This window comes from Telmatherina bonti (genome assembly GCF_933228915.1).
Source record: "Telmatherina bonti genome assembly, chromosome: 8".
NCBI classification, from domain to species: Eukaryota; Metazoa; Chordata; class Actinopteri; order Atheriniformes; family Telmatherinidae; genus Telmatherina; species Telmatherina bonti.
The window spans coordinates 11,945,827-11,963,425 of record NC_136626.1 but is presented as its reverse complement, the minus strand read 5'-3'; the positions used below and the strand labels follow the sequence as shown (position 1 = coordinate 11,963,425).

General features: G+C 38.8%; 1 protein-coding gene across 1 annotated transcript; it reads right to left on the bottom strand.

Annotated features, from left to right (window-relative positions):
• Positions 1 to 632: 632 nt before the first annotated feature.
• ctdspl3 (CTD (carboxy-terminal domain, RNA polymerase II, polypeptide A) small phosphatase like 3) lies at positions 633 to 9,179 on the bottom strand. Its single transcript, XM_079245226.1, has 11 exons — positions 9,013 to 9,179; positions 5,840 to 5,960; positions 5,588 to 5,728; positions 4,692 to 4,806; positions 4,316 to 4,427; positions 3,213 to 3,299; positions 3,008 to 3,070; positions 2,809 to 2,888; positions 2,512 to 2,638; positions 2,183 to 2,278; positions 633 to 965 (listed from the first exon to the last, which is right to left on the bottom strand). The coding sequence occupies exons 1-11, from the start codon at positions 9,136 to 9,138 to the stop codon at positions 900 to 902; spliced, it is 1,134 nt and encodes a 377-aa protein (XP_079101352.1). The 5' UTR covers positions 9,139 to 9,179; the 3' UTR covers positions 633 to 899.
• Positions 9,180 to 17,599: the final 8,420 nt, after the last annotated feature.

Sequence of the window (17,599 nt, the reverse complement as noted above, 5' to 3'; positions counted from 1 at the left end):
GTATGAACACAGCAGAGCTGCTGTATTCCAGTGACTTTCTGTTTTAAAGCCTCTTTTCCGTCAGCTGTGTTGAAGTTTAGCTTTCCTGCAGCACAGAAAGCGATGCACTTTGTTTAACAGTCAGTTTTTGTGATGATGGCTCCTGTAGAGAATTGGTAGAAAATGACAGCACATACATGAGAACAACTTCTTGCACATAAAAGGAAATTTCGAGAACATTCAGGTTAAAATTTCTGGGGGGGAAAAATAAATAAATAAAAAAATAAATCTGGAACTGAAACCTGATTTTCCAGTTTAAAGCTTGAAAATCTGAAGTTGCTGGTGTTGCAATACATAAAACATTGAGACCAAATCTATATTAAAATTCCAGCTCATCATTGCTCTCTGTGTTAATATTCGTAAGAAAAACGGCTTCTTGGTGTGGGAAGGAACATGTATAACCATAACAGTGACCGCTATAGAACAAATTACTGAGACAAAACTACGTAACTGGCGTTTATTTTCTACATTTATGAGGGTCATTGCATTGAAAGCATTTCTAAAATATACAGATAACAGCTGCTGATCAGCAATATAATCAATAAATAAAAAATGACAAAAGATCTCATGTTTTGTTTTGTAACTATATACACAGGTTAGCAGTTTGTTGCTTTTGGAATGAGTCCCGGTGAGAAGGCAGGTTACAGCGACGACTGATCTGCAGGTTTTACATGTCGCCAGGGAGGACAGAGGAGGGGGGGGGGGCACGTCCACCACAAACCAACGGTCTGCAGGTTCGCCAAAGCCCGGCTGGATTCTGCTTTTTGACCGCAGCAAAACGAAAGCGGACATGAACTGTGAAAGTCATGTGAAGTAGTCAAAGAGCAGCTTGAAGAGGAGGATGGGGGGGGGGGGTCCTGTCAGTCCTCCGACAGCAGCCTGTGGAAATGATCCTTCCTCTTCTTCAGCACCTCCTGAAAATCCTCCTGAAAAAACACAGCAGGAGATATTCAGACCCAACTTTGAAGCTGGGGGAGGAAAGTTAGCAGGCAGATGCTGCTGCAGATAACCAGCTGTTGCACTCACAGTCGACGAGCCGCACCAACCGTCACCATACAGCTAAAGCTCGCTGGTACAAAACAATATTTCCTGCAGATTAATAAATTATTTTCATCAGTTTATGCGGATGCACCTGATCTACATCATCAGGTACCAACGATATGAATCCACACAGATTCAAGTCAGATCCGCAGGTTTGACTTTTCCTACAGTTACATGCTGCGACCGTGTGTTGGCATTATAAACAAACACCCTGTGAGTTAATCAAACTGTTTATTCATGTTAAAAAGGTGTGTGTCTGGTGCCTTTCAGAGTTATTGATTGTTAAAGGCCTCTTCCAACATTTCTCCATCCACCCTTTTAAAACACACACAGTGTGACACACCGTGGCCACACGGGGGCAACAGAAACGAGGACAAAGCTCCTTGAGGCGAAACCAGAGCAGCAGTCGCTCATTCATACAGCTAGCGCTCATGAAACATTGCCGTTTATCTGGAAATGTTTTCTGACAACTTCCCCATGGCAGACCTAACAGTTCCTCTTTCAGGCGGTGTTCCTTCGACACCGCTGTCCAGAGGAACAGATGAAAATCTTGCTCCGCTGTGATCAGCTGCTGGCTTTGTTCTGCTTGAAGCGGAACAGGTCCAGGACCATCATGGCTCCAATCGTTTTATGGGAAACAGCTGAAACGGAGGGGGGTGAAACTAAAACCACTTTCACGCTGACTGGAGTCCTGATGTGTTCCGGCGTAGTGCCACGTGAGAACACGAACGTCCACTCTGGACTTTCTGCAGTGATTTTTCCACCCAGGCCTCATATAAACCTCTAGAGCGACAATACAAGTGTGTGTCGACAAATGTTCCACATTGCTGTGAACATGTCTGTGTACTGGTGAGTTTCTCCCCATTATGGAGGATAAGCGAAGTGCATCATGTCAATGTTTAAAAGACAGCAGCTTGCATCATTTCTGCACCACGTGTTGCCTCCTGCATGCTCTCAACAGCTGCCCCCCCGACAGCACAGAAAGCCGGACGCTGTGATGTTTGTATGAAAAGCAACTTCAGAAAAAGAAACAGTGTGTGGACGTCTTTGTGAAAACCTGGTGTTTATGTATGAAAATGTCTTTATTACGAAACAAACTCACAGCTGCAGCCAGTTTCTCCATATAGGGGATGAGCTTCTGCAGCTCTTTGTCTTCCAGCTCTCCAGACCAGCTCTTGATGGGAATTGTGTTCATCAGCTGCAAAACAACCACAAACATGAGTGAATCGCTTCTCCTTTCACCGTGTGGCAATAAGATTTTCTACGGCAGCTCGGTGAGGACAAACAACACAAAAATAAAGCTTTGATATAAAACAAACCAATAGAAATATCCGAGTTGGTCATGTGACCTGCCTCTTTTAAAAACATAAAATAGTCTTAGATTGTTTTGTAAATAAAACAGTTATGATATTAAATGCACAAAGGGCTTACATGGTATGGATATGTGTGTGGTGCGTTATCCAGAACCACCGTCTTTCTGAGGTCCCTCCCAATGATGCCCAGATCTTTTATGTAGTGTCCAAGAACGCAGGCACAATCATCTTGGTACAAACGGTGTCTTAAAAAGAGAAATCAACATGACGTCAAATGATCAGAGGCAGATGGGACCTAATTTCTGTCCTAAATACACTGAACATGTTCATTTTACAGAAGGTCAGTCTGCCGTTTGGTGACATTATGGCAGGAACTTTTTAAACACAAACACAAGCAGCTCGCTGGGAAACGTACCGAAACAATTTTCTCTGAGGGTCCAGGATCTCCAGGATCTTATCTGCATATTCTTTCTTTGCACACGTGTAAACAAACAGCTGTATTTAAAAAAAAAAAAAAAAAAAAAGTCTGGGATTAATATGAAAACTGAAAGAGGAAATGAAAATCTGATTTGGCAAAAGCTTAAATAAAAAAGAAACATGTTTGTGATCCATACCTCATATATTTTTGCCATAGCCTGTAGAAACTCCCTCATGTATGGTCGTAGGATCATATACGCCTGTTTCAGGAAAAGAGAAAGATGATAAGTGGGTCCAGGGTTTCTATTCAAGTTAAGCTCTTTTAAAATAAATACATTGTACTACGGCTGTGTTCGAGCTTCTGTCGAAATCTTAGAACCAGCTTCGATCCTAAGTAGTCACCTTGTACTGATGATCCTGGAAAGTTGTGTTAAAGGTGTAATCTGCTTCTTCAATCACGTTCAGGGAACTGTACATCAGCGTCTCCTCCTGGAAAGACACATTTAGCAGTTTAAGTTTATTGTACAGCAAAAAACTCAAACTTCTTTCTAATTAATCCAATAGTATTGTGTAATATTTTTCTGAAATTTAAAAAAAAAAAAAAAAAAAAAAAAAAACTTCAAAACACAGTTTCACAGAGTGACAATGATTTCTATGTAAATGACCTGTGATTTAAATAACTGCAGAAAATCAGGATATTTAAAAAGAGTAAACTGCTCAAAAATAAAGAAAACACATAATTGTCATTTAACTCCATCAGTCATACCTCCAGGTTATCAGATTACTGGAAAACAGTGGCCCAGACCCCACAGAGACTATTTTACTAGAGAACACAATATATAGTATTTTGATTCTTGCAATAATATAAAACCTTGGAGAAAAATCTAAGCAACTCAGGATGGAAACTAATTTTCTAACAGTTTATAATATTATCAAAATGATGCTTCAGCAAATGCCTCCAGTAATGAAAGCTAAAAGACAAATGAGGATGAAAGTAAAGTACTAGTATATGAGAATGCACAAAGTTCACCATCAAACACAACACTCTGCAGGACACAGAGTCATCCACAGAGATATTTATTTTGGACACGTCACTCGTCCTCAGCACGAGATGTCATTCACAAATCAGTCCCATCTGCAGTCTCAGCCTTATATACAGCACATGATGTGAAATCTATGTTACCTCCATCAGAATCCGTTGGCGTTAAGTTGTTGAAGCTGTTAAGCTTAAGCAGTCGAAGAGTTTTGTTTTAAAAACATCTCTCTCATTTTCTGTCACTTGCAAAACTATTCAGTTTTAAAAGGTTTATATTTTCCCCGTTGCTGTGTCCCAACCAAGACGAGAAATCAATTCAGCAACCACAACCGTGAAAGTTCAGAGGAAAAGAAGAAAAGTATGTATGGATGCAGATTATTACGTCACAGTTCCTGCTGGTGAATATGTACGGGTCTGAACTGCTGTGTTCATGTCCTGCAAGCTGTAAGCCACAGCAGATTAAACTCACCAGATCAACCACCAGTGTGGCCTCTGGGGTGCTTCTGGTTTTGGGGGGAATATCTCTGAGACAGGGACAGGAATGCTGAGACTGTGATGGGATGTTCTTGATAAAGGTAAATCTGGAAACAAGAAATACATCTGGAGTTCGATACAAAATACCATTCATGAGATTACAGAGACAAGTGTTGAACACATCTTCAAAATTTACTGATTAGCTAAAAAAAGATTTTATTCATTTGTTGCAAAAACAAGTTCAGTTAGAAAGTGGACTTTTCTCAGAATTTATGGGGTTTTTTTGTTTTGTTTTTTTTAAATACATAAAGATATCTTTCCAATGTTTGCCATGCCTGGTGGATGGGATGAAGGGTAAAAATTGTACTTACGGATCAAAGACATCATCGTCCTCATCACCAGCCAGAAGATCAATGGAGCCATAACCAAACACACCTTGTTCTGGGCTCATTATTACACTGTTTCCTGTTCCAGGACACTTCAGATCTAGACAGAAACAAAATAAATAAATAAATAAAAGCAAAGAAAATCTGAAGCATTATGAATTTACGAGTCAAGAAATAATGACTCAGCATCACCAAATTTCCTCTTTCCTCAATACAAAACAAGATACTTTACACACATGAAGTAATGTTACAACAGCACACAGACAAACACTGATAATCTTACAGTGAAGTCCTTATTTCTGATATTTCAGAACAGTAATGACTCAGATCAATGACAAAAAAGCCATCCTTCACTGATATTAGCTATCCACACAACTATTTAGTTCTTAATTATGAATTTTAGAGCTCGATGCTGAAGAATAAAAAAAATTAAAATACCGACTTCGGGTTCTTAAATAAGATGGCATTAAAAAAAAAAACAAAAAAAACAGCAATTTAGATCTATGAACAACATGATTCATTGTAAAGCATGGACGAGTTTGGTGAAGTTTAGCTGATCTACTGCAGCTCGGCTAAATTCCCCACAATCACTATTCTTAACTAGGAAAACCAAACAGGACTTTTCAGATTCCTGCAACAAAAGCTTGTCAAGTTTTTGTAAAGAGAGAACAAACTTAGCGTGACGAAGGCAATAGGAATTTTTTTCTCATGGTTGGTGAAGGAAACGGGAAAAAAAAAAATCCTCTGAGGAATAAACAATCATTTCCCAAAGAGGAGGATAAAGTGACAAAACTCATGTTCACAAGACAAAAAGGATCAATTACGGCTTCCTTTCTCTTGAAATCCCAGGCTCAGAATTCAGCAACGGTAGCTGCACTCACTTTCTTTGCTGGGTGTGAGGAAACGCACGATGGGAGAATAGATATTTCTGGCGGTTGAGTTTCGAGGAGACGCCACGTCAATCTCTGACAGTATGCGCTCATGGCGTATTATGGGCCTGAGTGGAGTCTTGAATGCCAAATCTAGACCACAGAAAGACCATCATCAGTCAGAACAGAGAAAAGACAGGAGTAAACGTGAAAATGTACTACGGTTTTATCCTCTGGGAAAGTCTGCTGATGGTGCAAATTTACCCGACTCTTTGTCGTCCACAGCTCTGGCCCTCTTCCTGGCCCGGCCACGATGCACTGGCCGCCTCCTCATCATGGGAACTTCATCGTCATCATCAGAGTTTCGATCCAACGTTTCTTCGCTCTATGGAGTAAAAAGCAAAATACTTTTTTTTTTTTTTTTTTAAAATAGAGAGTACATCTATCAGTTCTACATATCTAACATATTATAGGGTAAAAGGTATATTCCCCGCAAGGTGTGTAAATTCTGCAGACAGACATGAGAACCAAGCATAAAGAAATCAAATTATTTAAAATCAATTTCTTGTTTCAGACTATAATGATGAATATGAAACCGGTTACAGTGGTCAGACGTGCAGTTGGAAGGGGTCAGCAAACTGATGTTTCACTACACTACATTTACTGTAACATAAGTACACATCACAACAATTAGCTTAAAAATAGCATCTAACATACACGTGAATAAAGTGAAAAATATGTCTGACATACAAAAAAAAACTCAAAGTGCTAACTTGTAGTCAATATGATGGTTTATAAGTTCTTATAAACAATGGTGTACACATGAGGAAACTATAAAATGAATAAAAACACCAAAAATATCACAACAAAAACATTTCATCTCTCAAAACGCCACAGTAAGGAAAGTCTACCCTTATAATCTTTCATTTTCAGAAAGCTGCCATGGGAGTAGAGTTGTAGCAATAAAGACAAAAATGCCATGAAATCAACTAAAGCAACAAAAGACTGCTCGTTTACATCACAGCCCTGAGACAGTGAAACACAAACATGTGTTGTAGCTTCTGATTTACACAGAGGCAAAGTTTTGGCAGAATAAAACCACAAAGTTTTTGACAAGAACCCCTTGAAAGGTCAGCTCTACCATCAGACGGGCAATGACCTGCGGAGAAGGGATGACCAGAGATGCAGGAGGAGTTAGCCACTTAAATGCACAAGCATGTACACACACAAAATCATAAATCTGCATTTTTCCAATCACTTTCTCTTTGCTAAAAGAGCATAAAATAGACACCAAGCTTTCCAAAATAAATACTTTCAGTAACATTAATTTTCAAGTCACCACCATCTTAGAAATAATGCAAATTAGAAAATATGAATTCCAGTGTGTTTCTCATGGTGAAATAAAGGTGAATATGCACAAAGTTTGCATGTGTACATCATATAGTTCAATCGCTAGTGCCAGAAACATTTTATTGGTGGCAGCCATATTAGATTTGGCTGCCATGATGACCTACAGGGTTGCTGATGTAGGCAGATCTAACCAGGGCAATATTGGTCCTCTGAGGTTGACAGAAAGAAAATATCCCTAAAGCCCTCAACTCCTGACCAGAAAATTATTATTTAGTAGGGGTGGGAAAAATCAAGTCGAAAATCTGGATTTTTTGTTTCACAGTTTTTAAACCTTTTTTTTTTTTTCTTCCAAATAAATAACATTAATCCAATATAAAGTTTGTCCTTTTTTTTTTTTAAAAAAAAAAAAAAAAAAAAAAATCATTTTTGATCTTTTTACTTGTCTTCTTGGGCATTGGGCATTATAGAAGCAGAATGATGATCTGGCCACTGTGCTGTTTTTTCCTCATTAAAATCAAGAAAAATGACTAGCAAAATAATAAAAAAAAATTTTTATACATACATTTTTTTGTTTTTAATCTACAAAATCAGCAATATATAAAAAAAAAAATGTGAGAATCGCAATTTAAATCAAATCAGCACTAAAAAAAAAAAAATCAGAATCGAATCATATCGTCACACCCCTATTATTTAGTGTTAAGTCATGTGATAGCATAATTTGCAAACACCTCTGGACTGCTATCATATATGACTAGGGGTGTTGACAGAGACAAAAAAATAAATAAATAATCGCCATGGGAGTTCCTCCCCGAGGTGGTACCAACCAACCCTATTGCTGGTCACTGCATGCTCGAGGCACACGACATGGTTTCTTTCTAGCCCTATTTGTGTTTTCTCTCTTTATTTTTCTTTTAAATATTCAATGGTTCAAAATAAAGTGTTTTGGTGTAAACCGAGTCAAAGTCAAACCTGCAAATAGACCTTGTGGGCTTCAGCAGCATAAACCACCATGTGCAAGCATGTGACCTAATGACCTACTTTACTGGGAGCATCTCTCACATGCAACTGGGCTTTTTAATCCTTTATGGCTGCATCAAGCTACCCAACCCGAAACAAGAAGTCAAAGTGAGTTATAAAAAATAAAAACGCCCCACACTAGGATGAAATTCTATCAGTGCATTACCCAGGTGACACAACTTTGAGGTGCACACTTATCCTCAATCCAACTAGTATAGTACGACATACAATTAAGTACGATGACATTAAATTAACGCAGCACCTTTGCAATTTAATATGAAAAGAACCTAATTGGGCTGGGGGGAAAAAAAAGGAAAAAAAAATCGAATATCTTGATTATTTTGCTTCACAATTTTAAAATAGATTTTTTTCCCACAAAAATTTAATTTTTTTCCCCCCTAAAGTACTTTAATTTTCCAGTTTGAAGACTGACACAAAAAATCCACTTATTTACAGAACAAAGACTGAAATGAACAGAGGAAGAGGGAAAATAATAAAAGTGAATATTTTTAGGTACAGAAAACACCACACTTAATCAGGTTAGTTCAGGGAAAGTGCAAAAATGTATCGTGCTGTTTTATTAATTGGAATCATTTGGTCAAAAGAAAACCTAGACACGTTTAAAACATTAAAAAAAAAAAAAAAAAAAAAAAAAAAAAATCTTGTCAGTATGGCCTCTATCAAATAAGGTTGATTTCCAATGTATTTTGAACATATTGAGATTTTGAAGTGTGTTTGGGGGGGGGGGAACAACAAATCTCCCACACGATGGTGAGTTCCTGCATGAAAAAGCAACTTGAAGTCAAACTAAAAGAGGAAGGCAAAGCCATCAATCGTTCAGCTGCTGCATCAACAGACCAGTGGCTAATGGTGGTTAGCAAGGCAGCCTACTGAGGAGAGGCTAGGCTAGTTAGCCACTAGCCAGCGGCTAGCCAGCCAAGCGTCGGTAAAAACAAGCAGTAACTTACACATCTAGTGCCGTTCACCTTCAAAGTGTTTGCCACTGTGATACAAAGATGTAAGATGCCACTGATCTGACAGAAAATTGTAGTTTTATCCCAGTGTGTTACCTTGGCCAAGACTGGGCTTTCGGTTACCGATTCCGCTTGTTTAGAAACCCCTTTGATGGATGGTCGACGGCTCGCCTTCGGTGTCTCCGGAGAGGCAGCAATTGTTTTTTGAGACCTTAGTCTCATTTTTGTTTCTCATACGGGTCTTATAAACATCTAAATGCGAACTTCTCTGTTTACCCGTTTCTCTCTTGGATGTCTCGTTTTTTTTCTCGACAAGCCTCTACCGCTTGTGTTTAACTCTTAGCTCCGCCCCGCTCACCCCCGCGACCTGTTTAAATATGCTTAGGTGCGTTAGGTTCGGTGCTGCGGACGGTTGTGTGTGGGCGGTGCTTCAGAGGAGTTCAGCCACAGGCTCCAACCATAGACTGTATATAAAGAGATGAGATACACCTGGATGGTCGACGGCTCGTCTTCGGTGTCTCCAGAGAGGGTCTTATAAACATATAAATGCGAACCTCTCTGTTTACCCGTTTCTGTCTTGGATGCCTCGTTTTTTATCCACTCGACAGATTGTGCTTAGTTCTTAGCTCCGCCCCATTAATCTCCGCGACCTGTTTAAATATGCTTAGGTGCGTTAGGTTCGGTGCTGCGTACGGTTGTGTGTGGGCGGTGCTTCAGAGGAGTTCAGCTACAGGCTCCAACATAAACCGCGAGTCACGTTGAGTTCTTTTTACACAGTCTATGGTTGAGCTGGGTGTTCATATGATCACGTGAACCGGGGAAACATCTAGGTCAACAGATAAACGTTGTATTTAGAAAAAGAGGGTAATATGCCGACATATATGTAAGAATTAAACTTCGTGGAGGAACACGAATACGGATCCGCGTCGTTCATTATAACCGTTTAATGCACAGATCCTCATTTTGTTTGGTCCCACACCGTAAACATTTAATTTTTATTTTATTTATTTATTTTTTTTTTTACTACACTTGCTGATTATACTCAAATATAGGAACAATTTAATGTTGGTCTCGATATACTTTTTGTGCTAAACAACCGTCGTCGAGATACAGCACGGTTGTCTCATTCACCTGTTAAAAGCCAGTTTATCTGCATCAGTTGATTACAGTGGATTAACGCGTTGTTATGGTGACGCCTGGTAGCGGAGTGTTATTACAATAATTTAACTCTCCAAACTACGTGTGCTATGTACGAAAATAATGCAGTTGTCATTAGAGTTATCTCTGACCATGGTATACCTGCTTTAATAGGTGCAGAAAGGCACTTAAACAACAAATTAATGACATTAACTTTCTTACTTAAAGCTCTGAAGAAAAGTAGAATTTATCTGTCTTTTGGCAATTAAACGAGTGCATGAATGGAGTGCAAATATTTACAAATCAGATTACAATTGACCACATACTTTAAAGTCACGTCAAAGTGAAGTAGATGAGGTTAAAAGTAATTGCCAGTCAAAAAAGTAGCATAAAAACCATACAATGAATCAGTAAATAATAGTAATGGAGTTAAAAGAAATTAGGAAACGGATTTTGTGCAGATTCCTGATCAGTGAAGAAAATAATGATTAATGGTTTTATTAATAGAACATACTTTACTCTGCTTGACTGTGCAGCATCAAGCAAGATCATGGAACCTTTCACTAAATGCAGTGAAATAAAAGCTTATTGGGAAAATGTTATACAATGTTTTGGGTTTTTTTTTTAATCTTCAATGTGATCAATCTTTATGTCTTTTTAACTGTAATGTTGAAATAGTTTTGCTGAAAGTTGACCAACAAATCTTAACTTAGTGTATATCTATCTGAAAGACTAATAGCAATGGACTGAGATGCAAATCAACTGAAAGATGAACTTTAGAAGTTTTTAGAAATGCTGTCATGGAAAGAGCTGCACCCCATGTAACTGAACTTATAATAACAAACAACAGGTGTGAAAATGGATGCTAATCATACGTAAGAATTAAAAAGTCTTCTTCTTTGTGCCTTGTGGTGTTCTTATCCCAGAGGGTCCTCCTTAAAACAAAGCTGGTGTTGCTGTTTGACTCAAAATGATGGCACCAACATGGCAGCTGCCTTGAGTGTGGACCCATGTGTGAATGGCTCATATAAAAAGAATAAAAACACAAGTTATTTTATTAAAATGACAATACACCAATAGAAACATGTTCTTTTAAAAGTAACGTATCACATTTTTCTGTAATTGGTCTTTGCTGTAGTTACACAGTGCACTCTTAAGATTGGAGAGTTGTCCCAGGTCAGTCCTCCAGGGCTGCTGTCCTGCATGTTTTTGATAAATTACTTCTCCAGTGCATCTGACTCAAATTAGTATAGGCCGTTTGAATCAGGTGTGTTGGAATAGGAATATATAGAAAACTTGAAGGATTGTGGCCCTTGAGCACCGGAGCTGGACAGCCATTGATTAGGTTTTACACATGGTTTAGGTCAACTTCATCTTTGCATTAACACAGCCAAACATATTTTCACGCTCAGTTGCCCAGTATTTTTCTTCATCTTCATCGACTAACTGGTTTCCTGGCTTCTGCAGCAGAAAAACATTCCCACAGTGTTCCTGCCATCACCATGTTTGGTGAGAGGTAGAACTGGGGTCTTACATTTTACCTTCTTTAAGAATCTGCTATCTCTTAAGAATATCTCACAGAAGGTGTTTAATCCAGATCATTGTTAAGGTGGGCAGCCTGGGAGTCTGTTGGTGGTTGTAAATGTCTCCCATTTCTTGTACCTTCAACATCTGTGACTTGACACATATCTGTCAAGAATGATGGCTTTGTTTTTGTGATTGGAGACAAGATCAGCTATGTGACCTCAAAGAGACAGGTGTGCTCCTTCTTTATCATTTCCATTAAATTCTGGAGGTCAGTACAGATATTCCAGTAATGCTGTATGAATATGACTGACTGATCCACCAGAGATCTATTGTAAGAAAAAATCTATGGTATTTAAATACTAATATATGCCCTTTTTTTTTTTTTTTTATAAGACTCAGACCACTTTACTGTCAATTTCATTCTCAAAAATACAAATTTGTTTTTGCCTCTGGCGTAAAGACAATGGTACAACAACACAGAACCAGATAAAATAACTCAGATAATAATTTATTATTATGAGAGGAAGTCATAATTATAAGTTAGTCATTATGAGATTTAAAATTATGAAATAAAACTGACTCAAATGTAATGACTTTTTATCTCATAATAATGAGTTTTATTTCAAAATAACTACCTCAAAACTCATTCTGGGATACTTTGTCATATTTTTAATTTACAACTGCTTCCATTTGGAAAAAATATACAAAATTTGAAGATCAAATAAAGATGCTAAGAAACTCAAAGACCTGTTTTGTTATTGTGATAAAATGAGGATTCGTTCTTTATACTTCTCCCCTTTTTTAATTTTTAAAATACCAAATAAAATCAGCTATTTGAAGACATTTTTGTTTCTCTCTTCTTGTTGATGATTATAAAAAATATCAGTAATCTGAAAATGCAAACTGATAAAATAAAAATAAAATAAAAATTGAACTCTTGACCCCCTGAGTGGATGGATCAGGTGGCTTGATTACCCTGTAGAGGGCATTTTATTGGTTCTTGTCTTCGAGGGAAGGATCACTGCAAATCAATAGAACATTTTTCTGAGTGGTCCCTTCATCCCACACGGGACCACTGCCATTGTGATGGGAGTGGTCGCATCTAGGAGGAAAACTCCCACATCCACAGGACACAAGGTCACAGAATCGGTTGAGTGTCAAAAGGATGTGAATCATGCTGCAGCCTTCATGGATGTCAAAGCTCCCCCATCATAAAGCACAAGGTGTTTAGGAAAAATAGCAGCTCCAGCAGAGTGTAGGGGACTTCATAAAATAAAAACAAAGAAAAAGCAATTCCAAGAGTCTGTCCAGGCCCAACATCTCCCTAAAAATCCCTGTTTATGTCATTTGTTAACAGTTGTGTGACTGTTTGGCTAAAGTATGCTGTCATATATAACAATAAAACAACATCCAAACCTCTGTAGACATTTAAGAAAGGTGATATTTTATTTATTTCAGATTTCAAATGAAAGTATTCACACAAACACATATTAAGTAATTAGGCAAGAGTTGCTCTTCACCCTTCAGAAAAAAAACCCAAAACAAAACAGTTGCATTGCCCGCTGCCACTTCACTGCTGCTGTGGTTACCGGGAAACATCCCATTCATCAAAAAAAAAAAAAAAAAAATGTAATCATTTATAGAAAAAGGAGGAAGAAGCACACAATTACGAGCAGACAGAAAAAAAAAACTTGAGAACAACACACTTGCCGCACTAACAGTGGTACAAGGAGCAGTACTTGCTGTAGTACTGGTAGTAGTTCGCTGTTGAGAGCTGGAGGTTCCCTGCTGTCGGTGCTCAAACAAACTGACCAGTAGGTGTTACAGATGTGTAACGGCGACAAGAGGGGAGCACAAAAGGAGTCGTCCTAGTGTTGGAAATGAAGCTAGACATTTCTGAGGATGTTTTTGTTTTGATCCAGCAGAGATGATTACAGTTTCCATCTCGTGCATATCACCAGAGATGAGTGTTCATTTCTAATACGGCACGCTTAAGTTCATTTCAGACCCTGGTGCTCGTCCTCATGCCTCTTCCAGCTGAACAGAACCTTGAGCCCTCACCGGGTTAAATGCATTAGACTGGAGGTAGAGGTAGATTTTCCTGAGAAGTTGTAAGACACAAGAGACACACCTTATTTCTGTTCTGAAGATACTCAGACACCTGAAGCTCCCACACGCACACACATGCACACACGCACACATACATCACATGCTTCCCTAAAATAATCACATTTTGTTTTTTCTTTTTCATTGTTATCATCATCATCATTGCTGTATTCATAAATCTGCTCTAGAAGTAATCTCTGTGTGCCACAATCGCTAAAGCATGTCCAAAAAAAAAAAAAAAAAAAGCAAAGAAATTGCAAAAGACAAACAATATAAACACGATATAATCCATAACCCTACAAAGCCATATTTCAGAAAGAATCTATTTAATGAATCTTAGTAATACAGGTTATTTCATACAATTGTCACAGCAGAAGGCATCTTGTTATTTTCCATCATTTTTCCCTGCCCACAGTCCACCTGACAGAGGTCAAGCCAGTGATGAAGTCCAGTCAAAAGCCCTGAACCCACATGCGCCTCAACCCGTAAATGTTCCAGCTGAATGTCCATGTCGGCAGCATGTGGGGGCAGGAGTCAGAGTTAACTCTGCATGCAAGACACTCTGGACCAAGTAAGATTTCTACAAGTTATTTTACCTACAGATCTGATGGGATTGAAAAGCAGCAGTATTTCAAGGGTTATGCTGTTCTTATGTAATGTATATTTGACAAAGAGCACACGAGACTGATGAATTGTGCGGTTTTGTTGTTAAGTTGGTCAAGAATTTTAACTTCAAGATGAACAAAAAATGCTCCTGCTAAGTCCTCAAGTTTTACTTTGTACAACAGCATCAAGCAAGCAGACTTCAGAAAGCAATCCAAGCTTGTAACTGCATCACCACACAACACAGGTTCAGCTTTGGCAACAAAGCAAAGCCAAAGTCTTGAGGAAGTTTCATCGCATCCAATGATGAAATCCACCTGCAGGCTCTATGAGAAGAACCGCCTATGGACAAACAGATGCAGCATTCAGGAATAAAAAAGAAAAAAAAAATAGGAGAGAAAAACCAGCCTGAACCGAAATCTGTTGTTTTAAAACGCTGAATTTGCCCGGGTTTCACACCAGGTGCTACAGTTAGACTGGTTATGCTACACTGTGACTTAAACATCTGAAATCAGCTACCTCTGATGTACAGGCTCGAGTCAGAGTAAAGGGATGCTTAATCACTGATCAGTAGATCCATTTTGTTATTTCTTTCTGAATTACTTTCTGAATTTAATACCTTGATGAGCTGCTGACTCTACAAGACAGCGAGTCTGCATTCAGGAGTATTAAATGAGTGTTTCTTGACCATCTGAATGCTGATTCAGAGGCTTTTACACCACGACTGGTATAACACCCATGAAACACTGGAAAGATACAAGGATACATGGAAATAATGTACTTTTATTGAGGTAAATGTATTCTTTGAAGCTTTCTGACCTTTCAGTGTTTCCATTTAGGAACACTTAACTGATTGTGCATCATAATAAAACCTTCCACTAAGGGGCGCTCTTACCACAGTCCTTCACCCCCTCGCATAACTAAAACGGATATTGATTTAAGGTTAGAGTCACACTTAAAGCTGATATCTGATTGTCTGTAGTAATTACAATCTCTATTTTTGTTATTGTGAACGTGCATCAGAGTAATTTTTATGAGGTTTTCCTGCATGAACGAAGACCACAACAGGATTCTCTGTTGTGGCTGATGAAAAGCAATCTGCCAAAGCTTTAGTCCTTGAGGTAGAAACAGGGCTTGGTTGTGATTGAAGGGATGTTGAGAGTGTTTAAAGGTATACAGTGCTGCCTTAATGTCTCCTGATTGTCGCTACCACGCAATTAAAAAGATTCTGACCTTCCCTGAAAACGCTGCCATGCACAAAGAGAAGAGAGCTGCAGTACCTCCTCTGTTCAAATGCAAATATCTCACAGAAGCAGTCAATAGATATACAATAAACATGGATCGACTGAATGGGGGCAGGTGTTTGAAAATTGCCTTGGGGGCCAAAAGGTCAGAGGGTCAAATCTGAAAAAGCAATGTTGATCCTTTAGATCTGGATTGATTGAATTTAGTTTTCTCCAGTCGTCCTCCCCCACAAACCCGTGCATTCAGCTGCTGCGTGCCTCTATTTGATTGTCAGCCATTACCAGCAACGGTGACACCTGCAACTCATAGAGCAGCAAGAGGAAAAATACTGAGCTGTCTGTAACCCATCAGACTAATATACACAAACACCCTCCTCCATCAGAAAGTATATTATCTACTAACACAGAAGTCGAATTTTCCCTTTTCCCCGGTGCTTTTGTTATGGTCAAGATGGTTTACAGTGTACCAAACACAGAAACTCTCATCCTGTTAGAAAAAGCAAACCTCATGGAAACTCACAAAGCAAAAATCAAAGGGAAGTCTGGCACGCTCGGGCTAACTGATAAGATAGTTTGTTTTAAAGGTAATTTCAGAAAAATCTGCTTCAGTGCTACAAAAACCTGCAAATTGAGTTTGTCTTTTCATATAAATAATACAAGTGCTAAATATTAAACTATAACAGAGAAAGGATGACCCCAAAGGTGAGCAGACTTTCTGTGGCACTGAAGTCCAGGGACATGCGTGTGATTTTATGTAGTTAAGCTACCGTTAAAACCACAAATAAAATAAATAAAATGTAACATTAATACAGAAGCAACTTGCCAATTTGTGAGTTGAGAAGAAGAAGCACATACTACTTGTTTTCCTTTAAATTTGCTCAAATCACTGTTTAGCAGCAGTGTTTATTTAGGTACTGCTCATTAAATCTTTAAAAAGTCAGAATAAATATGCTCTTCAACCAACATGGTGACCGAAATATGACTTTTTCAAATCTGATTGCTTTTCTCTTCTGTTCTGTTCAATAAAGTCGTAGCAATTCAATCCTTTCCTACAGCTTTTGCCATTTTATTTGACTTGATAATAAGTTTCTGATGCCCCCTCGCAGAGTATGACGGGCTCTTTTCAGAAGTCACCAGTGTTTGTGGAGCAGCTGGTGGTAATTTCCCACCGAGAAGCAAGTACAGAATCAAAGCCACCATAGCCATCTGGTGATATTTGACTGGAACAGTAAAAACTGATTAGACTGAGGTACTGCTGGCTCTCCAACCATCTCACGCTGTGTTAAGGCCTCAGAACAGAACCCACATACAAAGCCTGATTTACTTCCTAACGTCAGCAGGAATGAGGCTGCTTGGCATGGCTGTGGGGTTGGGGAGAAGAGAGGGAAGGAAAGGAACGGGGGGGGCGGTTGAGTAACAATCTTTAACAGACAACAGTCCAGAGAGGTAACACAGGTTAAAGTTCAAAAAGCTGAATGATTGATCAACTTCAAAATGCATAGACACTAGTCCTCATGAAGTGCCATGGTGCCTCTGTCATGAATCAAACTGAGAGTTGCACAAACACTGAGACACAAGCAGACGCAGAGCCACGGCTATGATTACCTCTCAGCTCGTATTATCAAAAGGCCCAATTCAACAACAGCTGCACAATCAAAGGATCACAAGACATTCTTTGCTATATCCTTGATAGGTGGTGAGCTGGTCTCGATAAGACCCTGTCCACGTCACAGCTCAGGATAAGAAGCACTTGGATCAGAAGAAGCACAACGTCATGCAAAACACAAAGCCGAACACAAAAAATAGAAGCATCTGTCATCTATAATACAAAAAAAAAAAAAAAAAAAAAGGTCAGAGATGAGCTGAAATCCCTGTCAAGTTTCTTCTGAGGCCCAGATTGTGTCTCCTGACATCTGATTGTCCATGTGAGTGTCTCCACATTAATAGCAGACACTCAACTTCTGCAAAGACAGGAAATAATTTCATTTCTGACAGAAGAGCTTTCATATACAAACACAGGCATGCATCTGACCTTAAGAGAGTCAATCCACAAGAAGGCCAAGTCA

Excerpts from the sequence above, each read along its gene's own strand:
- ctdspl3 (XM_079245226.1), bottom strand. The coding sequence starts at position 9,138 with ATGAGACTAAGGTCTCAAAAAACAATTGCTGCCTCTCCGGAGACACCG. Across the intron at positions 4,807-5,587 it reads CCTCACACCCAGCAAAGAAA|ATCTGAAGTGTCCTGGAACA; the intron begins GTGAGTGCAGCT and ends GTTTCTGTCTAG. Across the intron at positions 2,639-2,808 it reads CCTCAGAGAAAATTGTTTCG|ACACCGTTTGTACCAAGATG; the intron begins GTACGTTTCCCA and ends TCTCTTTTTAAG.